The 25313-nt window shown below is 39.8% G+C and overlaps 1 protein-coding gene across 8 annotated transcripts in view; it reads right to left on the bottom strand.

Moving 5' to 3' along the window:
* SPAG16 (sperm associated antigen 16) overlaps positions 1 to 25313 on the bottom strand; it is a 394440-nt gene that overhangs the window by 142153 nt on the left and 226974 nt on the right. For all 8 annotated transcript variants that reach the window (XM_084524434.1, XM_084524432.1, XM_084524435.1 and 5 more), the window contains one exon: positions 20143 to 20328. In XM_084524434.1, coding sequence (XP_084380560.1) covers positions 20143 to 20328 — 186 coding nt within the window. The remainder of the gene's footprint in view (positions 1 to 20142; positions 20329 to 25313) is intronic.

Below are 25313 nucleotides of genomic sequence, written 5' to 3'. Positions count from 1 at the left end.
CCTGGGTCAGGATTTCGTTGTCTGTACGACAACTGAAAAACAAACACAGGCAGTGGGGAGATTTCTTACGCTGGGTACTTGCACATCTGCCCTGACAGAGTTAAAACTCAGTAAGAAGCAGCTGGTACTCCCTGATGGGAACATTTTATGGCTGCCTGGTACATATTTATTGCTAAGGCTATCCGTGTGCGAAGCGCTGGAGAACCTACGGTGCTCCGCATCAGCTTAATGCTCCTTTCCAAAGGCACACAGCGAACCAGAGAGACGAGTGAGATTACACGTGGCCAATTCTTTTGCTATTTAAATGGGTTTTTAAAAAGAAACACACATGATTACCTGCAGTCCTATGGAAACAGGACACACACTGCCTCCTTGATGCTTTTTTAAAGGCTGGGGTTTCTGTGTTGAGCTCTCATTGGAAAAATGGGGGGTGATGCTGTTCCACTGACTAGACAGAGTTACTCATTTTATTGCTGTACCGTATTAAACCACATTTCAGGCATAGCAGTTAAAAGCACCCATACAATCAATTGGAATTAATGAGATTCAAGCATGTACTTTCACATCAGGGCCTCTACCATCCACCTTCTGACATGCTTCCAAGGAGGGCATTAAATGCACAAACGCTCTCGAGCTGCACCTTCCTTTCCAACAACCACTCTCAAATCCATTGAATGAGCACTAAACCAAACCCTTTTTCATGCCTATTGAATAACACCCTACCATGTGACCTGCAATCCCTATCAAGCAAAATGTCAAGGTAAATTACACTGGAAAGGCACTTGTTACGAACGCGGACGCAGCGCTTCTGGGGAAGTTTTGTAAGGTCACACAAGACCAGCTTCTGACCGTGTTATAGTGATAGGATTGCAGCAGTTACAAGGAGATACTTTTAACAAAAACAAATCCCATCGCTTCCCCATTATACAGCTTTATCTCCAAAACGTGTTTAAATGAGGCACAGAACTTTTCTAGCCAAGATCAATGGACAAGCATAGCAAAGGGGCTGGCTTAAGACATTAAAATGCCAGTTTGTTTTATGCCGTTATAAATGCGTCCTATCATGTCTTTACATTTTATGACCCCTATTTTATTTCTAGGTAGCTTCACATATGACACATCCAATTACTCATGTCAAGAATGTAAAACTACCAGTATTTCAGTAAAAAGTACCTACCATCACTTATGACAACGATTTTTTTCTTGACCCATTATTTCACTAAATATAACGCATTTTAAAAGACACTGACGTGTGGGGACACTTTCTCTGTAAAGTATATTTGTCTCTGAAAAGATATATGCCAGCGAGATGCTGTCAATATGCGCCACTTGGCTCAATTACTACTCATCTTCAATAAAATGAAGGTCTCTTCACATTCTGAATATTCATTCGCGCCCGCTTTCAAGATAACATTTGTTTGACACTTTGAAAACCAAGGGCTGAAGTACATGCGACTACTGCTTCTGTGAAGAGGTACACAGCTCTCCTTGAATGTTTATAAATATTTGGAAGGAAAATATAAATTTAATCTTTCTGCATGTTATTTATCTTAATAGCCAGCACTCGTGGCCCATTTTAATCTTTGGAGTCTGAGAGCTCTGCAAAACAATGAGCGATCCCCCGGCCTGAAGGAAGCTGTAAGTCAGCAGCTCCCTGGCAAGGATCACTTTGCGGAGCTCTTCCCGACTTACTAAATCACGCGAAATCGCTCTACGCTAGCGCACTCAGATAATTTTAATTGTGACACCTTTTAAGTAGGCAGCGAGAGAAAGCAGGGCGAGGTGCTAACACCTCCTGGCACTGCTCACATCAGAGGGTGTTCACCTTGGGGCCAGGAGGGCTGGCCGAAGCCCCCGAGCAGGGGTGTAAGTCCTGTTCCTCCTGGGAGCAGCACAAGGTTTGCTGCCCGTGCCGGTGGGAGCAGGGCCGGATCCAGGTTTATCACCACGGGAGCCTGACAGCTCACACTTCTGGTCTGGTGCACGGTAAATTGAGCGTGTAAAAGGAGACCAAGCCCTGCAGCGGTATGGACTGAGCTGGTAAGTTTAAGGGTGCAATTCTCTCCCTTCCTCTTTCCTTCTTCTCCTGCCAACAGCGAAGCAAAGGCTCAGGGGCTAGGGAGGCTTAGCCACGGACCAACAAGCCCCAAACATGATATCAATGGTTTTCTAATATTTTAGGTATACAAACAAACATTGCTCATCTGACTCTGCAAGTTTACAAGTCTGCAGTAAAATGGTGTTCCTTTTCCTAGATTTCCTTGAGAGACGGCAAAACTTCACCTGTTACCTGTCTATCCTTAAAACACACGAGCTCTGAAATGGATCAAACCGTTTAATTGAAAAGGCAGAAGTCATTAATAGCTATATTTTTGTCTTGCTTGGCAAGCTTTGGAAGGCTGCAGCATCTTACTTCTCAGAGGGCAGATTTCTCCTCCAAAATTTGGCCGAGTTCTTCTCCCCTTGCTTTTCACAGGAGCTGAACCGAGCGTGGCAGCTTTCCTCCAGCGCCAGCTCACCAAGGCTCGACACAACCACCAGCAGCACTGCTTCAGCTCACGCCATGACCGACCTGCTGCACATTCCTGCTCGTACAGGGGAGACCCACACATGTGGGGCAGCCCCCCACGTGCACAAAGGATGTGTCCATGCCTCCAGATATGCCCACAGTCCCGGCTAGATTTGCCTAGTGGGTGCTGCAAGCCCTGCCTTCCAGCACAGCTCTGAGGGCAACACCTCAGCATGGCAGACCCTTAAATTTGGATCTCATTTTAGGAAGGGTGAGCCCATCAAGCACTCCCCAGCCCTGCCTGCTTGAAGGACCTTAGGATTGGATCCTGTAAGCATCACCTAAGCATTGAAATCTACCTAAAGCAGGGGAATCAGGTGCATTGTAGCGTCCACCAAAGCTCCAGTCTGCGCCCCTTCCCCACTCAGCAGACCCCTTCGGGCTTCTCTGACTCCATGGTGCTACACCAGTGGGGCACAGCCCTGCTGGCATCGATGCTTTTGTGTGCTGTTAACAAGCTGCTCAGTCAACAACAACATCCAAACAGAACAGGAGAGCTATTTTGTTGTGTTGCGCTGGAAATTTATTTCATCTCCAGGGACCTTGCCTCCTTACATATTTTGCTGTTCTAAAAATTACTTTGTCCTATTTCTGTAAGTTGAAAGAGCCTCTTTGGCAAACAATACCCAGAACGGGAAAATTGAACATACCTGAAAACACAAAAAATACAAAAGCACACGCAGAACAGAAAAAGAGGGCAATGCATTACGTTAAATGAAGTCTAATAGCCTGAACTTCAGATTCAGCAAGGTCTAATAGTGAGGGACATTTGGTCAAAGCTCCCCTAATAAATTTATAATTAACCATCAGAAAGCAACTCTCTGGTCAGATTTCCATTCTGCAGCGAGACTGGGTAAGAGCCAAACAATCACAGCCCCTGAAATACTGTTCTCTAAATGCAGCAGAAAGAGGTTGCAAAACTTTGTGCCTTACCTTTGGGATTAAAATGCTTATTTGTCTCAGTTCGCATAACTTATGTAAGAGAGCGTGCATTACTGGAAGAGGAGCCCATTATAACACCGTCAGGGCTTTCTGGAAGAGCTCTACCACCTGTGTTAGCGGAGCCGGTGCACTTATTCAGCGTGTGGAAACTCCACTACCAGTGAGATGCTGCTCAGTTTACTAAGATCACAAAAAAATACTCTCAGACAAAACCAACCAAACAAACAAAAATGCAAAGTTTTAAGGGCACACTGGTTGCTATGGTGTTGAATGCAGACCTCACTGCCTGGTGCTATCCCGAGACATAATAGGAACCCTTGTTGTCTGCCATTGATTATTGAGCATGTTTCTGCATGGAGTGGCAATGGTTGTTTGGGTTGTACAAACAAAAGGCTTCCACAGGTACCGTCTTTGGTTGGAACTATTTGGCAAAAAAAAAAAGACAAGAAATAAATACAAACAATTACATTATGTCCTTTGAGTGATTCGAATACTGCTCAGAAGCAGGATCCGTTTTGGTAAGCACTGAGAATAGTAAATATGATTGACAATAGCTTTGCATGTTTCACATGAGTGAAAAGTATGAATCACAGGAATAATAATATTCGACTTCGGCTTTCACCAAAAAGTGTGAAAAACTAATGGTGTATGCTAATAATCTGTCTCCTCTGTTATTGGCTTGAAATATGAATAATGAAACTGCTCACTAGTATGATGAAGATTTAGTCTCTTAACATCTTCCATTTCCATTTCTTTGAGCAAGTGAAGTGTTGTGTAAGAAGTATAATTTGTGTTATTTTCTGCTTCGAGATAAAGAATTTTCCATGTGAAACAGTTTTTTTCTTAAAAGGGAAGATAATAAGGCATACGATCTTTACTCAAAAATGTTTTACAATGCTTTTGTTCTTTCCCAGTTAGTGCTATAACTTTATATCAATGTAATTAAACTTGCATAACCACAGTGCACTCCCAAATAAGCCTCACCATACCAGAAGAAGAGCGTTGACAATTACAAGATCTAACTAAATCCTAACGCAATATAGTGGTGTGGAAGAATCTTTTACAGATGCAATCTGGAATTGAGCACATCTTTAAATCCAAGAAGATAGATTATTTTGCCAAATTTAGCCAAAAAACAGCATCAGAAAATGGTACTTGCACAGCTATCTCAACACAGAGACTGACAGCAGCAACTGAAACAAGGTTTCCCTGCAGAGCTGAGGAAACTTCCCTACCACTGTAGCTGGTTCAAAGAGGACAAGGGCCGAGATGGAAAGCTGTGCACTATAGCACGTTTATTTTCATAACAGATTGCAATACTTTCTTTGCTACCTTTTACCGTGTAGGCTCAGCTGAACTCTGTACCTTGTCAACATTTCCATAAAATCTGGCTAGTCAACGCCTGACTGCTGGCAGCACCCGACATTTTTCAGCTGATGTCAACAGCTGTTGCAAAAACTCACTTTCCCTTCAAACCGGGCTCCAAAACAACTCTGCTAATTTATTTCAGCTACCTCACTTTGAACAGAAGCATGTTACTTTTGATCCAGATTTTTCAGAAGTGAGATATCTTTTCATATGCTTCACATTTCAATTATTTTGCATTTGAAAAGGGACACATTCTTCCAAGGTAAGAATTAGGTCAATAAAAATGACTTTGAAACTAAGTCTGCGACAGGAATAAGATGTAGACATTTATACCCAAAAATACAGAACTTAAGCCCTTTTCAAGGACTATCTCAGTCCTATAGAGAACCTTGGTCCTGCTTGCAAGTATCATTAAGATGAATGGCTGGGAATGGTTCTGTGTATTTTTAACCTAACAATACTTAGCAATTTGTCACTTACCTCAACCCCTGAACTCAGTCAGAAATGAGAGATAAATTTGTTCGTTGTACTCTAAGGAACTCAGCTTAGTAGGCATTCCTCTAACACTAGTAACGCATCATTATGGGATACAGACTCAACAAAAAACACATTGGTACCTGCTCCTATTGTGATTTGGGATTGCACACCTTGGATTTCTCAATCAAGTTTCAAAATCCAGGTTCAGTTCTTCCCTCTGTCACGTAAACTCGACACACATGCATTAAACTTTCCCTTCCTGGTTCTAACTTTCCCTTCCTGGTTCTAACTTTCCCATCCAGTCTGGCTATGTGCAAAAAATAAAGTCAGCTGAAATCAAGTTTCTGTAGACCAATGGTCCCAGCCCTCTGAATGACAAGATCTGAAGTGGTTTTCCTCCAAGGTCAGCTCTTGTATTTCGTAGTTATTGAATAAAATGTCATTCCAGTCCTTAGGACAGCAACCAGAACACAATCTTCTCTTCCTCCGAGATGCCTGGTACTATTTAGAAAGCATAATCATCTGTCCCAGAATTGCAGACAGCGATCCGGGGCAAGGTGCACCAAGCTTCAGAAAGGTACGCCGTGATGCTCGTATTATATTTTGAGCCTAAGAGCAAATCAAGCTTCCTTAAGGGACTTTTTCTGTTGTTGGGCAGTTAAAGATGGGAGCACCAGAACCCCCTGATTGAAAACCAGAGCCTTATTTTATTAAACAATTATCTCCTGCTCCCTCAAGGCAGATGGGTACCAGATAATCAGATAAGCACAATCTCCGTAATCATAAAATAGATCTAACCCATTTAAGCCGTCATTAAACACTGCAGATCTAGTACGAGCATGCTTTCAGCTCAGCACTTCTGCAGCAGAATAAGCAAAGGCTCGCTCCCCGGCGGCAGCGGGTTGCCCGCAATTACTGGAACCGCTGACATCAGCACCCAGCTGATGCCCAGCTTCTGCAGTGGCTACGTAAGCTGCCGTTTTTTTGTTCTTTTTGCTTTTCTTTTCGACAAAAATGGTGTGGGTAAAGCTTCTGCCTTTTCTGGCTGACCCCATAGAGCTCTATCAGTTCCCCCGAGGCCTTACCGCTGTTGATTCTGAAAGTTAACAGCGTGCATTGGCTTCCGTGGATCACCGCCAAGCACCTGAATTTTGTGTGTGCGTGAATATTCATCATATTAATGCTTAAATTGGATAAATCCTATTTATGCTTTTCTATTCAAATGGGTTGCTGTACAGCTTTAGGCTTCTGCTGGTCAAATAAAGTATTGGGGAGCAGGTGAGCCACCTACGCTTAATATTCAGGTCTCTGTCCTGGTGCATTGCAAGAATGCTGAGACTTCCTTGGTCTGCTCTTTCATTCACTCCCTTTCCATCATTTACTTCATTCTTTCACTTGATCAGGTTAGTAGGTAAAGAACATGGCATTATATTCGCCACTATTGACTGGTCACACATAATGCTGAGAGAAATAAATGTGAAAATGAAAAAAAAAAAAATGTAGAAACATAGGCATTTTGAAGCAGTCACACCTTCTTAAAAGCTTTCAATATATTCTCCAGTGAGAATTAACACTTTCAACACCATTCTAAAATACACTGAGACAAAAACATAAGACAAAATGTGCTTTGAAAAATTCTGATTGGTTCTGTGAAATAAATTCTTCTGATACCATTTTGGCTCTTCTGCCTCTGGGAAAGGAAGGAAAGAAGGGGACTGGGGATATATGAAATGTGTTCATCCTTTTTAAATACAGTGGTGAAAAAAGAAAAAAAAAAAAAAAAGGTTTGACTGACAAATCATAAGTTTCCAGGAACAACAGTGGACAGAAGCAGGTTTACAAGCTGTATTTCCCCACGTACTGTGCTCCCAAGTTCCTGACATCTGTGCACCCTTCCTGATACAAACTGCAAGGAGAAATACCAACCGTGGCTCCCAGTCCTAACTTGCCCAAAGAAAAGAGCTTGTGAGGCATTTCATTCAAATCATAGCATGCTGAACTGAAAAGCGCATTTTTTGTTGAATCCTGATACAGTCTGGTGAGAACGATCTGATCTATTTTTTATGAAAAGTCACTGACAAAAGTAATAATAAACTATTGCTTTTTATAGGATTTCAAGTCTCTAACAGTATATAAAAGTATTTTTTTTTAATGTAACATAGAAGTCTAAAATAACTTGCCGAAATAGCTTACTCTGACTTCACCCTGTGGAAATCTATCATACCGTATTTCTCTGTAATTTTATTCACTTAGGATGAGACTTTCCAAATTCCCTGACAAAGCCGAGTCTCCAATTCTCTTAGCTTTTGGGTACCTAAATAATCAATTAGATGCTTAATGGGGTTTTCAAAAGGCACCACATGCCCACTCCAGCAGATTTTCAATCAATCCTTCAGGCACTTCTAGGGATTCAACCCTTTGTGCATATTAAATGACAGGAGCCCACCCCGCTCACATCAGCTTTGATGAGAGCTTTGTTATGTGACTTGACCAGAATTTGGAGAAGCTGACACAGAGAAGGCTTGTCTTACTAAAGAGTGGGAAGCGTCCCTCCTGGGCCTTGCGTTTGCTAAGAGTCAGTTCTAAACTGCATGATGGATGACACGGGTTCTCGCTGTTTCTAAAACAATTTGTTGCCTCCCTTCCAGGAAAAATTAATTGTTGTAAAACTAGTGACAAAAGGGAACAACTGAAACAAGACCCATGTAGGTCTTGTAAGACCCGGCAGCATAAACCTAGAGAACTCAACCGCACCCACACAGCTTTTAGAAAAAGCCATCTAATTTAATTCAACATCATCCCTCCAGAAAATGCCAACAAACAACAACACCAACAAAGAAACCAGAGGAAAAAAAAACACCACTAATTTAACCTCAGAATCCATTTGCTGGTCCCAACTTTATAGTTCCATATAGGATAGTGAAAGCAATACCAGCACTCCGTGATTTCACCAGTTTATTGTTGTTGTTATTTTGTTGTGCTTGTTTTTAAAATATTTGAGATTAGACTGACATCTCTACATCTTAAACCCAACCCAGATTTGGGCAAAATCTTGTATAGCAAGAGAGGTAATGTACAGTTTTCAGTAGACACGTAAAGAGGTTTCAGCAAGCCCACATGCCAATGTGCTGGGCACAAAACCATCTGAACACCACCACTGAATATGCCAGAAGCTGTTGTAATATGCTCAGATACATAAAAGAAAATACCTTTATCCAAAAAGTCAGATGAAGAAAAGCCTGCGTTATCAAATTCCAAAGTGTAACAACGGGCCACTGTTGAAGGTCTCCCTTTACTTGTTCCTATATTGCAAACGAGGAACTCCAGTCCTTCTTTTTCCAAATGAAACACCACTGCACATATATATGTAAATAAATATACATAAACAAACAAACAAACAGAACGGCCAGTTGCAATAGTGTAGAGGACGAAGAGAGCCTGGGCCAGGACCGTGGTGGTGTAAATTAGTTAGCAGTTACACAGAATATTAATGGTCAGGTTTAATCTACGGAGCGCAGGTACACAGCACAAAAAGCAGTGTTGCTCTTGTCGTATGTTAGTTTATTTTCTTCTACATTTTAAATATGACTGAAATTCCTTTAGACCTATTAAATGAGCAAATCCTTTCTGAAAACAGTACAACATGGCTGGAATGCAATAAATATAAGCACTTTAATATTTAAGTGAAGAAAATGAATTTCAGTGTGTTTTCAAATTGGTTTTCTTCAGTGCAGAGTTTCTCTATTTGTCCAAATAAAATGGATTTGAGTGGGTGGCACCTTCAAGGAGATATGCGGCACTATTCAATGCCTTTGTGAACCTGGGAAGATATTATGAATAATGGATTTGCTGTGCTCTTAGACACAGAGCCACAACAAAAACAATATCATTCTAGGTTCTCTAATAAGCAGCTGCTGGAGTGAGGAATAAAAAGCCTGGACTCCTGATTTAAGCTCCAGGTGCTGGCATTTTTGCTCAGTACATTTTCATGATCGTTGTAACTATGGGACTGGCTCTGAGCTTTCAACAGGGAAACGACTCAAACACAGAGTGTGAAGGGCTGAATTCCCAAGGCTACCTCTCCCCATTTGGATTTGCTGCTTTCTTCTTAAGAGCCCATTGCTATACTATACCTGTCTCCCAAATACAGCTGGAAAGCCTCCCTCTGCCAACAGCTGGAAGGAAAGGGTAGCTCAGTACATACACACAAAATATAAGAAAATTGGTTTAGTTTCTTTCTTTTAAGGATGTGAGTATACATCCCCATTCAAGGGGGAGAGAGTCCTTTGCTTTATTTTGTAATGAATTTAAAATATTTAAATGTCATCAACAAACTACTCTTAAGCATGAATGGAAACAATATCCAACCGTTTTCAGTGCAGAAAGATTAACCAAAATAAATATGACAAGTGTGCCTCTGAGTCCTTTTGGAAAGAATCTGGCTTCTGTCTGATAGAAAATCAGAAGACTCTGGGGCATTGAACCCATTCCTACCAGCATGTTTTCAGCGGTCAAGAGCACAGGCCTGGAAAAAACAGCAACTCTTCTTGGGAGTGGGACACGTGAGAGCAGGAGGAGGCTGGATAACTATCTGCCTGTCAGAACGGGATGATCTTAGCCTCATGTTGATCTCAAATTTGCAATTTGGAATTGAAGCTATTCAAACGCACCTTCACACGAAGTAGCTCCACCCGTCAAGTACATCTAAAAGTATGTGGGAAAGAAGCTCAGGGATAGGGATCTCAAGTCCCAGAAGTCCAGCCAGGGCATCTGAAATCTAACGGATTTTAATACTGGCACTGTCATTCTAGAAGCTGTGATGTCTTCTCATCCTTTTAGAATTACATCTCCAGCAAGAGACTATTAAGATCTTTAGCTGCAGATACCAACGCTTAGCTCATGCTATTGAGGAAGGTGCTGAATATGTCATCTAAGCATTGTCAAGGCTTGAGTGATAAGCTGCTAAGAACTACATAAAAAGTTCACAGACTCAGAATTAAGTTTTCATCAACCTCTGGTGCTAGCTGCTGAATTCACACCCACTGCTGCATACTGCATCCTCAAGCCCTTATTTTCGTCTTAATCTTCCGAACACAGCGAGCTCGGATCTGTAGTACTATGAAACACTGATCTGAAAATCTATGGGAAGTGTTTTTGAAACAGCAGAACAGAACTGCAGAACATCACGTATGCTGTTTTATTGTGTGTTTGTTTTTACATATATCAGAAATATAATTTCAGAGGGGAGATACCAGTATAACTTCAGCTATGTTTGTACTGCGCAGCTAACTGGCATGCCCTCTGTGCAACAAAAACTGTCCATGCCTATCTGTTCTGTATTAAATAATTCACTATTTTTGATGACATTTTACTGCAGTCGTAATATTAAGAATATTATTAGCTAGAATTTTTGTTTTGGTGACAGAAATATGCTTGAAAACAATACTAAATTATAAAGAAACTCATCGTTTTTGCATCATCTGGATAATTCCAATACATATTTAATAGGTTTCCAACAGATATACATGCCTTTGCAGGCTCCGAGTTCAGTAAATGTATGCATAAAAATTGTCTTTCAGAGGGGGAAGTGGGAAAGATACTGGCCAGTCTAGAATGAGATTTTTGCAAGACATTGCTCTGAATATTGGAAATGCAAAAAACAGAGTTGGCAGCATTTTTGTTGTCTTATCCTGATCCTCACCCCTATTAAGGCAAGAGGAAAAAAAAAGTATTTTCATGAGAGGCTTCAGACTGGCTATGTAAATAGTTCATAAACTTAAACACTTCTACCTTGGGGATATAAGTTTATGTAGAAGCTTTACAGCTTCCTAAGCCCACTCAGAAGATTCTGAGATACGTCTCAAACAAGTATCCATGCATAGTACCAAATTAATTTTGTTTTATATATATATATATATATATACACACATATATATATGTGTATATATATATGTATGCGTATATATATGGTTCTACCATTCATGGAAAGGTTTAGGACAGAAATTAGCCCTGCGATTTTTGAAGAACATGACTGATAGAAGAATCCACTGTTGGGTTGAAAATTATAAATAATTAACATTCTAAGAAGGTAAGAAGACAATTCTGTGTCTTCCAACCTCAATAAAGGAGCCAGGAGACCTTTTCTGTATGTGAGGAGTCATTGTTTAAGGATGGTTTTTGCAAAGTCTGAATCCTTAAATGAGAAAAAAAAAAAAAAAAAAAAAAAAAAGAAATTAAAATAGCTGGAGCCAGAGGACAAGAATTCAAACAAGAGAGATGCATATGTAGAAAGGCATCCCTTACAGCAGACCTCCCTTTTGAAATCTAATGACCAGCTCGTGTTATTTCAAACTAAAAGATAAACGGTGCTAAAAAGAGTTGAACATTCAAGTGGAGATGCCTATCCAAACACTGCTGCTTATGAATGGTAGGACACCCTCCTGCTCTTGTTTATTCACTGGAGATACAAGTGGAGAAACAATCTACAATCACTTGTGTTGCAGCACACGGTTTTGGGTAACAGTACTCCGTGTATCACAGACTATCCATGTAATATTTGCCCTAAGTGGTACTGACAGGATATGGCTGTGATGATTGAAATACTTCACTTTAATGAACTGTTGTCTTCAATGAATTCTGTAATAATATCTGACAGCTTTCACCGCCGTATGAATTGCTCTCTGTTGGTACAATTCATTTTTGTTTTGGTTCAGATACTCTAAGACAGTATCTCCAGGAAAACAAGTTAGGCAAAGAAAAGACTGCCAGTAATGAGTGGATGTAATGCAAAGGAGAGAGAAAACAACTAGATAATGAGCCTGGATATGTAGAGAAAAAACACACTATCACTTATAATGTGCTGAATGTCTGGCTGCTGTTCCTTTGCCTTTGAATACTGAATGCAGGACAGGGGAAACACCCTGTCAAGATCTGGACATCATTTTGCAGGAGCTATAGTTATACCACCTGCACACTGGGGAACAAGACAAGGATTTCAACATGCACATTATCAAAGAGAGAAAACGACTGAGCCTACTACAGTACTCAGGATCAAGTGGACTCCTTTTTCTGGACCTGGTGGCTAGGATTTGATGGAAAGAAGCCTTCCATCCCTTGCAGCCAGCTCTTGAACCAGCTGTCAGAGAATCTAGGAGGCATTTTGACAACTAAGGGAAACCAAGTAGAAAGGCATCCAACTTGCTGAAGATCGCATTAGTTGAGCAGCTCAAATAAATCAAGCATTCTGCTGTCCAAGAGGAATCCATCAGCCAGCTATACATCATTTAGGAAACTTGCGCATCCCTGGGCTGACAGAGGGCAACGGGAACACAGAAAAATACTGACCCTCTGAACAGTTTTCCAAGCCACAGTGGATGCTGAAATAATAGAAGCAGGGAAGCTACTGAGATAAAATAAGATACACAGTTCAATGTAAATCAAATGCATCTTTCCTTAAAAAAAAAAAAAAAAAAAGACATAAATCTTTTTGCAGATAGCTGAATGTAGAGTTCAGATAAGCCACCAGAAATATTTACAGAGAAAAGATCTCAGACATTTTAGAAAGCAGCTCCATCCACCACAGCCTAGTTAAAACAAAACAAAACAAAACCAAAAACAAACAAACAAACAAAGTAGCAGTGTGATTTTTGCCCTTCCCTTGGTCAAAAATAGTGCTGTGCATTTAGACCAGTAGCAGAAACCAGAATGCAAAGCTCTTGCTTTTTCGGAAGTGTTGAAAAAACAGAAAAAGGCCTGAAATATTTTCGATATTAAAAAAAAATGCCATGTCATTCTAGTTACTAAGAAATTCAAATATGCTTCTCGTGTACAACATGAATTGTCATAGACAGTTCCAGTAAAAAAAAAAAAAAAAAAAACAAAAAAAACACCACTGGTTTCTCTAGACCTGCAGCCAACAGCCAGCCACACGAACACTTCAGCAGAAGCTACACAATTCCTGTACATTTCACGGGGCTATTCCACGGAGGCATGCTTCAGTTGCATCTCAAACAATTAATTTGTGTCATGAAGCACGAAACCTGCCAGCCTTTGTAATACTGCTGACTGCATACACTGTTAATTTCTGTAAGCTTTGAACATTGCTGTGCAACTACAAGCAAGTTCAGCATTGCACTGAGTGCATTCTTCAAGGCACAGAGAAATAACATACTCATAGGTTTCTCATGACCTATACTACTACTAAAAATCCAGCTTCGATTTGCTTTCTTCCCATCATGCAGAGGAGTTCAAAGACCATTCACATTTTTATTTTTTAATTATTTTTTTTAACGTTACCGAGGAATTGGAAGTCATGTTTTCAATGATGGCTTCAGTAATAACCAACTACACGGCCTTGAGTGAAGCACTACGCCTTTGCCCTTGGTCTTACCAAATGGAAATAATGGCACCGGTTGCCCAGCTCAAGCATTCCTTGAGAACAAGGCACAACCAGTCAGGTTTTCTAGACTTGCAAATACATGACCATATTAAACATCTCCCCTTACCAATCAGTGCCGGTTTTCTTTTACAACTCTGTACAAGTTCAAATAAGTTTACAATGTGGAGTTTAGGCGTTTTGGTTTTGTACTTCAAGATTCATCTTTTTTAGTATTGCAGAGATTAAACCGTATTTTCCCCTTAACCCAACAGCTATGCTTTAGATATGATTTTTTTTTCTTTCCTGATAATTCACATCTTTAAATTGATTTTTACAATTGGTACTCTGGGAATTATAAAAGCTAGGCTTTAGACTTTCTTTGGTCCTGAAAAATGTGTTATGGAACTCTAACACAATTATAAATTTGGAGGCTCGGGCACGGGCCTCTCTTTGATTTGAGGGATTAATAGCAGGTTGTCTCCGTAGTACTCCTCCGAGGATTCCAAAGGGAATTCTCCTTTATCAAAATGGCAAGCGCTTCCTGATGGGCTGTCAGGACACACGTTACAAACTACCCAAAGATGGGCCTTCCACGGCTCCTCCGAGTTTTTCTGCCTGCCTTCTAATTTCCTGGAGGACATTCGTCTTCTTCTGAAAAGAGATTAGCTTTGCTTTTGCGGGCATCAGTGAAACACGTTCTCGTCCCGCTGAGAAGCAAGGCAGGCACCAGCCCCTAGCCAGGGGTGTTTCAACCAGGATGGTACAGGCTCAGTACCGGGACTGTGTTTTCAAATCTTCATGAGGTTCTTCAGTGGAGGTTTGATAGAGGCCTGATCTGGATGGTTGTATTGGTGTGAGAAATAGCTACAAACCTGACGGCCGGTATTTTGTTTCAAAGCTGGCCATTGCGTAAGGGAAAAGGAAGAAAATGCAACAGAGTGTAATGTACAAGAAGCCCAAGGAACCTAGGCTCAGCTCTGTGTCTTCACGTGGTTTTGATGGTATAAAGCAACCAGGCTGACTACCCAACGTGTTAAGCCAAGCAACATGAACTTCTTCACTGAGACTAAAGCAAAATAATAAAAAACCACTATCATAGCAATTTAAAATCAATTTAATCATGTCTTGCATTGCACACGCTGTCAAGATGTGTTAAAAATAAAAAGTGTGCATCATCATCATTGCACAGTATTATTCCAAGGGAAGCTATAGCTGATTATCACCTCCTAATGAAACTGAATCTATCCCTGCTGTATTTCTTTTACATGCACACTACCCTCCCTCTAAATTCCTAAAATTAAAATGCTCCCTATGGGAAGAAGTAAAACTAAATCCAGCAATGATCAAGCAGAGACATGAGATAACAGAAGCTAAGCCTCTGCTTAATGTAGGCTAAAGAACAAAAGAAGGAATTATGTAAATACACCAGGAATTCTTTTGTGTCTTTCTTTCTAGATAAAGTAAAGAAAATTCCCAATTTGGGGCCAGAAAAGCAAAAGTAGTCAACAATTATTTTGTGTCTATTTGAAAATAAGTAAAAGAAGATATAAACACCTTAGCAACAAGATATTGTATTAGTGGTTGTACAGGTTAATTAACAATGACAGTGATATATTCTTTTTGTTTTAATTTGCATCTGAAGAACTGCACCAAAGTAGTGAGTGAAGATTGGCATAAACAACTACATATTTTTGAACTCTTTAAATACAATTTTGAGCATGGGAGAAATGACAGGGTCCTAGACAGAACGTATTGTGTTAAGTGAAAAGGCAAAGAAGTTACATGAAAATGCAGATTAAAACCCAGCAACCAGCGAGGGCCCCCGTTCCCATACCTTCATTCCCCCCAAAGCGTGCTGCAGGACAGTACACGATTACATTTCTCTGTACCCTAATTCTGCCATGTTCTGCACTACCAAAAGGAATCAGAGAAGAACAGAGAACTGGCCCAGTGACTATATAATGGATAGACCAGAGGGGAAAAAGTTGTACATTAATCCTGAATGTTCTGGCCTCGGTGCCCATAATTTCTCAAGCTTAAAACATAAATAACATTTTTTTGCATTTAACATACAGTCTACAGCACGTGTTTGCAAAACTAAATAACCGCCTGTGTTTGCATGAGATATATGAAGTTCAGTTGGATTTGCATATCAGAGATCAGGCTGTGAATCTCTGACGATATTTACAGTTGGATAATTGAAATTAATCCTACCAAAATGACTTTGACAGTCTGAATTTATGGTCTGAGAAAACAATCCTGGAACTGTTTGCCGAGCTATTAACATGGCTGACCATATATTTCAATCTAAGCTGTGCTGCTGAATAAAATCTACTTACAACTTCTAAACTCCTTCCTTCCCTCCCTCACTTCCTGTTGAAGTTGCTCACTAAAATCATTAAAAAGATGGGATAGCCTTGAAGACAGGAGATATACCAGGGTTTTGCTGTTTTGTTTTCTACTTTTCAAACCATGGCAGGTACATTAGGGTTTTGTTTTGTGTTTTTTTTTTTATGGATATTATGGCATTTTATTTTTCATTTCCTTTAAAAGCAGCCAATTCTCCCAGCGGAAAGCACTGAGAAGTTTCAACATCAGAGCTCAGCCTGCCTCAAGCCCTGCTGTAACATGGAAAATGGTCGCATCTTAGCATGCGTTTGTCTCCTCAGAGAGGATGAAAGGTGCTTGCGTTTTTGTTTGTTAATGTTTTCTGTTGCTTGGTGTTTTCTTTGTTGTTGTTTTTTAAACTCAGCACAGACCTTTAGATAAAGGGCACATAAGTTGTCACGGAGAACACTTAACTAAAGCTACCTCCCATTATCCGCCTGGTAGGAATGTCATCTGTGGCTAGATATATGACAGACCCTTCCAACCTACACAGAACAAAAATGCCTGTGAAAAATACCTACTGCAAGCAAAATTAATTTGGCAATAGGTTCACCTCCTAGTCAAACAAAACTCAAGCAATTAGCAAGCTCGATTTTCTTATCATTGGCAAACAATTATATAATTTATTAAAACTGTTGGCAACCTTTCCTATTTCAGGGATGCTACACACCCTGTATTTTTTGGGTTCTAATAATGAATTCAACAACTGTGAAATTTGCACCTTGGGTTTCCGTGTTAAAAGAGGAAAACCCTCCCCGCTTTCATGACACCAAGTTTTCAACTACAGAAGACTCTGCTTTAGTAATTTCAAAAGTTTTGTTTATAGATTTTTAGAAGTATGTTTTTAATATACAAGAGCAGCTTTATGAAATCTGGAAACAAAAGGACAACTACCAAACATTACAGAAATGTAAGTAAATAAATGCACAAATATACAAATATAAGTACCTTTAGTAATATCCCTTATAGAGAGGTGACAGTCGGTAGCTCTGATCCTTGTCTTGCTGCCCCCTGCCCCCATGTGATGCTTTCCAAGAATATTCATTTTGAAAGCAGGCATACATTTAAATATATTAGGGAAGAAAGACTTATAAAGACTCTCACTTATAAAGTGTTAATTCCTTCTTAGTAGAAAGAATGAATCACTATATTAAGCAGAGTACCTGCAATCACTGATACTACCCTAATACAAGCACATTATCTTGGGCTCCGGCCCCTATTCAGAGACGGCTCGTGGCAGCTGGCAGACACCTGAGAAGTCTACAGAAGATGAGCAGATAAGCACACATTCTGGGAGGATGAGAAGAAAAAGATTTTCTAAGCATTGAAAACCTTTGTGGCGAGCCTGCTCCACCTTCCTGTTTTGTTGCATGCACTCAGACTGTAAAAAGGATCCAAATGGGGTTTATATGGTACACAGCACAGCTGGCTTCGTGCGTATCAGAGAACTCCAGGCACACAACAGATTTATAGGTGGCACAATGGGCAACACCAAGGATTAAGTGTTGCCAAACTCAGCCAATTAGCTTAGCCAAGTGGTACTGCCAAGCCAAAATACTTTGCAGGTTCTTTTCTGTAGCATTTCTATATAGAAGCACCAACAAATAAACAAGCCAAACAGAAAATACCAAGTTAATCTGTCAATAACTTTTTTTTTTTCCTCTCTCCACATACTGCCATGTATTCTGTATAGGTTGCTTTTTCACTGGAATTCAGTACACTTGACTGTTCTGCAGAAGCAGGTCTTCAGGCAAGATGTCTTAACCATGAAACCATCATGGTCTTGTCATCAAATCCTTTTTTTTTTTTTTTTTTTTTTTCAGAGGCTCCTCAAGATTGCCTCATTTTTCTGCTGTACCCACGAAGTATTCGTGTGTACACCATCTGTTCTACATACCTTGCAAGTTCATCCAAACAGACTAGCTGAACAGAACTTGATTTTTTGGACCTAGTTAATGTAACATAGATAAACCCATGGACTCTTACTGTGAGCAGACTGGAAGTCCACCAGTGGGGTGTGCAAGTGAAGCTTTCTATGTGCTTCTGAATATTCCCCTTTTAAGCACTCCTGCTCCCTTCAGCCACTGAGTGTTTTGCATGACTTAGGGTCTCACTAATCATATGCTGATAACTAGCCTTTCACATCATGGCTGCACTCCTCACTCTCCTATTTTCAAAAGCAAAATGCACATCAGATACGCTGAAGGTAGAAATGAGAGTTGTTAATGAGTGTGAGTGGGAGGCATGGGTTGGCGATGAAGATTTGCTTTGATACCTCTGACTACAAAAGCTTCCTTGGTGGAGAAGATATTTTAAAATGTCTAAACAAAACCTCCCTTATGCAAATTCAAACCCATTCTGACATAAAATTAAAGCTATTCTTAGTATTATTTCTTAAAGGTCACGCATATGCCATAAAGGCTGATCAAAGTATTAAAATGCAACAACAGGTTAAGAAAAGAGGCAACGATACAATAGATTTCCAGTGCTTTCATTTCTCAGCAGAACACTGACCATTAATCCTTATTATTGGCAGTGAGGGTGGAAGCGTCATCTGTTATCAGAACTGGCTGACAATTTCTGTTATAAAACCTACTTCTAATTGCCTTGAACTTTGTCAAAAGTTAAAACTCTTTTGTCTGTGGTTTTATGAAACCTGAACATTTGTTTCAAGCTTTTGTTTTAGTTGCTGTTCTCCGCTTAGCCAAAATAATTCATCCACTTTTAAGAATAAGGGGAGTGAAAGGATACATTGCTTATCTCACGTTGAAAACAATGGCTTTATTATAATTTAATGCTTCCCCATTTCATGATTTGAAGGCAAGGCTAAAAATCTGATGTTGACAGAGTTTTAATTAGCTCTCAAAAAAAAAAAAAAATCTGTTCATATTTGACCAAATTATAAAATTTTGAAAAAATCTCAACTCATACATGAAGTACTTCACTTACAACCAAAACCCTGAACCAGCTTCACCAAGCGTGCTCCGAAATAAGGCTCTGGGGTCTTGGTTGCAGGGCTCACTGCAATTGCAGCAGACTAAGGCTGATCTAGACAAAATGGGAGAGAGAAGAAAGTGTCCCTTTGCTTTTTCAGTGAAGCTTCTTTCCCTGTTGTGGCCAACATGCTCAAAGCAGTATTTCGCCTCATTCAGATATAAAGGAAGAAAAAGACAGAGGAAATGGCAAACCCGTGAGGACTGGATGATAAAGAACCAGGGAAAACACAAATGAGACTGGAGAATTATCCGCGGACTGATGACATTCAGTTGTTAGAAATCAGACCAAATACAGTGCAGGGGTGTCAGTAATACTGTTCCTGAATTACTCAGGAGTCTAGAAGGAAGAGTTCAAAACAAAATCCCATTCCATTCCTTTAAGGCATACATTATTCAAAATATGTCAGCTCAAATATAACTGAATAAAGTTGAAGAACTAATAATTAACTGGTAAGCAGGAATATACTAGTATTTCCAGAAGCACCTTCATAAAAATACATTTGCCTGAGTAATAAAGAAAATGAAGAGGTATAGCTGATTTATTAATCAGGACTCACACCTTGCCAAAACATATATAACGAATAAAATAAATTTCCACTTGTCTAACCTAAAATTAAAGTGTGTTGTGCTCATAAGCTAGAAATACAAAATAGAAAACCAAATTAATTTTTTGTTGTTACTTATTTAAATTACATATTGAAGTTTCACAAAGCTGTGACCTTAGAACCAAACAAAACCCTACAATAACAACAACAAAAACAAGCACAGAACCACTGATGCCAAATGAAAGCAAATACCGTTCATGGCACAATCTTAACTCCTTCCCAGCTCTTGAATTTGTAAAGCCTTTATCTAGTAAATGATATCAAAGTTGTTGTTTCTGCACCACCCCCATTAATTCTTTCACATTCCTAAAGTGAGATCCACAAATTGGTGCTGGACATCTCTCCAAGTGGGCTAAAACACAAAACAGTGGTTATTAAGAAAAGCTATCCATCAGCTAAGTATCTCCAGTAAGTCCATACCTGTTCACGTCCCATATTTTACTGGTGCTGTCCATAGAGGCAGAAGCCACAAAATCACCACAGGAATGCCACGAGCAGTCCCATACAGCTTGGGCATGTCCTTCCAAAGTCAGAATGCATCCACGCTTTGAAAGGTCCCAGATTCGCACTGTTGCATCCCCACTTGAGGTGACCAACTGGGTGCCACTGTTGCAAGGAAAAATAAAGAGTAGTTTAGAAAAAATGGTTAAATAACAACTGTAGATTTTACATTAAAACGCATATGAATAAAAATTTATTTGCAATCGTATTTTTACTTAACACTGCTTCCTGATATACCATAGATGAAGCAGTCATGTATTAAATGTGCTATCAAAGGAGAAGAAAAGATGTGAAGTAACTATCTTCCATGAGAAAGTAAATATGGGTTCCAGAAACGACTTTCTTACTTTTTGTAGCCCATTTATGAGTTTATTGATAAAATAACTTAAGCCCAGGGAACAGCTTTCAAAATAGAATAAAATACCTTTACGGAAGAATTTTTTTATTTGCCAAATCCACAGCATTTGCTACATATAAATTATTGTTTAAGCATCCTAATATTCTCTCTTGTGACTCAGTACAGACACGCTAACGCACTCACTGTCTACTTCATTGGTGCATTACATAAATGGAAAATACAGCACCCAACTCAGATTGCGTGGCCAAAACTTCAGGTATTATCTAGTATGGTTCTACTGCATGGAAGCATGGACACGGTTGCAGATTAAAGGTCCACGTGGTTCAGCAACTTACATTACACCACAAGTAGGAGTGCATTCTTAATTAATAGAAACCAGCAAGAATAAATAAGCAGAGTCGTATAACACTCTCCCAGCCCCAGGCTGTGGCTCAGGATGTCTTTGAGACAGAAGCTGTACATCTTCCTAGTCAACAGCCATCCATGGACTGGTTTTGCCACGACAAATTAATTCTTGAACATATGCACGCCACTGGTACCTACAGTCTCTTTTGTCAAGAGTTCCAAAATTTAATTAGGCATTGTGTGACAAATTATTTGAGGGTCATAAATACCTTGCTTCATTTCATTTGATGCGTCTAATTCTAATATTGTGATGAAAAGTAAACACTGACTACACATTTACCTCCTCCAAGCCAGTTGTGATATTACAGGTTCCCTATCACAGCATTTCACCCACAAAGCTGAAGACCCCCATTACTTTGCGTTCATCTGCGTCGATTTTCATCTGCCACTTCATCGTCAACTGTTGCAACTGGAATTCTTCTCCTGCAATTCTTTACATGCAACCAGCATTTCCACTGCCCTAATTATTCTGATGAGCAATTCTTCCACCTCATTCTCTTCCCCAGTTTCCAAGATCAGCTTAATAACTTCGGTCCCAGCACAGATCCCTGTGGGTCTCAGATAATCATTTCTCCATTCTGAACATGACATTTTATTCCTACCCTTTCACCAGTTTTTAAACTCACAAGAGATTTTTCCTTTTTATTCATGACAGTTTTGCTTCTTTGAGAGTTTTTGTTGAATGACCTTAAGAAGAATTTAGTGAAAATCCAAGTGTACCGAATTTATGAGATCTCCCCTGTTCAAATGCTCAGCGAGCCCTTCAGAGAACTCTAATAGATTTCTGAGACAATTTCCAAAGCTGTGTCCACACCTCCCAGTGTGCTTCAGTAATACAAATGCACCCGGGATCCCGAAATTTTGCTTCTTAGTATCATTTCTACCAGTCTTCCCAGTAGAAAGGTTATGGACTGATCCACACCTATTCAGAGCCTTTTAACTTTTTTCAGCCTTTTTAATGCAGCCTTCCCAAGTTACTGCATTCATGATGGAGATTTTCTATTTTAGTTACAAAAACAATTGAAGGCCTAAAATATATTAACTTTGGGTATTCAGACTCATTTCTCTGCTGTTACCTCACCAACATCAGTAAAAAGATCTAGCCTTTAGGATCCAATAAACACTGTTTTTATCTGAATAATGGGAAATATGTTAGCACAGGTGGTACAAGTCCTTCTTCCAAAGCTCTGGATGTAAAACTGCTTGCTGGTTGATTTGAGCAACGCTACTGTTCAACTTAGACTATCTAAATATTTAGTTCACTGTTGCTGTTAAAAAAAAAAAAAAAGAATAAAAGAAAAAGATGAAAAGAGGGCAGAAGGGAAAGGTTGTCAAAATATAATGTGTCGGTTTTATTCTTCCTTACCTCCTTTTCCAATAGATGTTTGCCAGATTGCTTCATAAAAGCATCTCAGACAGCTTGAAAAATGTGCATCATTTATTTGATAGATCTTAAGGGGAATTTTGCCTTTATGAAATATCACCTAACTAAACTTTTGACCATTTTTTAACACTTATAGTTTAGATTGTTATTTTCTGTGAAAATACCGTTATCATCCTCATTAAGGCAGATACGTTCCCCTACCTAAGACAAAGCTTTGTGAGTTTAATCTCTCAAAAATTTGAACGCAGCCCAGTAGTAATTCTGAGGCACGTTCATACACAGCAAAGCGCAAAGTGAGTGAGGGCTGCAGGAGGAGAACCTGATTTGTCAAGCCGCTAGGAATAAATGTGTTTTTATTAATGAAACACTTGTACTTTTAATAACTCAACCTAGATCTCACTTCTGGAGATGGATGAAATTAGTGAAATGACAAATTACCATACCCTTTATACATTTATGAAATAAGATCTATTTTAAAACAAATTCAGAAGCAGGTATAAAGTGGGACTGATGAAATCTATAATTGATTCAGAGGGCAGCAGGCACTGCCACTGTTGTGAATCAAAAAAAAAAAAAAAAAAAAAAAAAAAAAAAAGATTTATTGCTCATGCATTTTTTAATATATAATCCCAAAAATGCCACATGAAGAACTGGTTCCTTGGGCTGAATTTTAAGAAGACACCATCCAGGCAGTGATGAAAATCTTTCAGAAAACAGATACGAGCAGGAAGGTAGTACAAATGGATTCAATTTGGCAATCTGTGGCAGGGGAAAGAGTTACAAATGAGGTTTAGCACTCCTCACAGACCAAAGGGGAGAAAAGCAGAGCTCGTGGAGACAAAAGAGCGGTTTGTGGAGGAGAAGTTTTGAGAGACAGACTGATTGTTGTTTTTGCCTGCAGTAAAATGCTCAGACACAGGTATTGTTTCATCACACAGAGCTGCAGCTCTTCTTTAATTGCACAATCACTTCATACATGTGAAACAAGATTATCTGAAAAAAATAAATCAGGAAAAGTGGATATTTTTAATGATTAAGCCTGTCAGGTTATAATATCCACACAATCCTCTAACGTTTGACGGATTTTCAAACAAAATGCATACTGATTTTTAATATAAAACCATATGGAAATACAACAGTATATGCTCAGCCTTAATTATCAACAGCTATATACATAATCTCCATTTGAATTTAAAATTGATCACTAACAGAGAAAGCTCCAATTAGTTCTGTGCCATGTGTGTATCTGTAATTCAGAAGCTATTAAACACTTAATTCTTTGTATTCACCAAACAAATCAAGGAACCAGACAATGTATTAGGAGACAAGAACAACAGAAACCTGATCTTCTGTCAACTCAAACATTCAAATTATGTAAATAACTATGACAGCTTCTAGAAATTTGGTGCTAGCATAAACTTAGTTATTTTTAAAGAAACTAGCAGTGTATTTGCTTATTCAGACCCAATCAGTTGGCTTTACAAGGTCTCGCTTGCTTTGTTTTGAGGGTTTTCTCTGTAGACTGTCTAGCTGACCAAAGCACTAGAGCAACTGAAATACGCCTGCACAGCTCGGAACCAAGTCTTTGTGCAGAATAATCTTTCCAGACCATGTTCTAGACCATGGAGCCTGTTACACCCATAATCCCCACACTGTTTCTAGGGACTGGTCTTTTTCCCTAGTAGCAAATATGGATACGGTTCTACCTTTCCACTGATTTCAGGTACTCCATCGATGCTGTATTCTATCACTCCTGAAATGCGCAGAGAGGAGAGATCCTTGGAAGAACTCATTCCACGGCCCACAGGAGCAGATGGACCATTAACTTTGTAAACCTGAACGAACCTTCCCTCCCTCATATTCTCAACGCACACATTTCCTTTCATTATATAGTCCTCCTCCCAGGATGGTGCCCTGCTGCCAAGAGCTGACCAGCATGGCAGCATCAGGGCAGATGCAGATAGGGCCCCTCGTGGGAAGGCCACAAGGCAAAACCAGTCAGAAAAATCTGAAGATTGCCTGACCACGAACCCCATCCTTCAAAAAAAACTTACGCAGGTTGCCTTTTTGCATAGCCAAAATAATGGATGAGGCCATCATGTGCCTGAGGGTCTCTCTCTCAGGATCCCAAAACTACCAGAGCAATACCTCTTCATGACCACTGAGCACTCACAGTCAGCTTTACTCCAAGTACAGGTGCGGACAGGTTACATTTCCTTTCCCTCCAGTTTATTTAGGAATGAACAGCAATGCAGAGCTCCCTGTCCACCATACCTCATCTTCAGAGTTAATCTCAGCAATATCAGTTTTAGCAGTTGTCAGCGCCAGTCCTGTGAACAAGGCAACAATTTCACTGCTCTATTCTACACGGCACTGAGTGAACGGAGCAACATCTGTGCTGCTAGCACTTGTATGTATTATTTATGCAGCGGAGCAGACATGCCTGGTGTTCTGCAGACATAAAGCAAGAGGCAGCGCCTTTCCTGAGACAGTTACAGCCTAAATCAAGAGGAGGGGAGCAAAGCCTTACACACAGTGCTGGCAAATAACAGTTCTCAAAGCAATGCACTAAAACCAACAGCACTTGTGTTCAAGTTTTGTGTCCTAGAAGAGCTGCAGCAGCTGATGGGAACTTAGCAGTGCAGCATCAGCAGCTCAGCAACACATTTTAAGCATGTAGTCTAAAATGTTCCAGGATTAACAGCTTTTTACAATGGCAAATGAATACAGTAAAATCAACCCTAAGCAACTGGAAAAATGTTCTGTCTTATTTACTCCTATTTATGCATATCTTCTAAAGCACAAAAGCTTCTAAAAGCCACTGGACTACTGGCAGTATCAGAGTTGGTAGACCCTAAATACACCAAAACCCAAGGGCAGAACTGCAAATACAGTTAGAGATCACTAATTTTGGTGACATTATATGATAAGCTAAAGAGGAAA

This window comes from Aythya ferina (genome assembly GCF_964211825.1).
Source record: "Aythya ferina genome assembly, chromosome: 6".
NCBI classification, from domain to species: Eukaryota; Metazoa; Chordata; class Aves; order Anseriformes; family Anatidae; genus Aythya; species Aythya ferina.
This window is presented reverse-complemented; position numbering and strand designations above follow the sequence as displayed.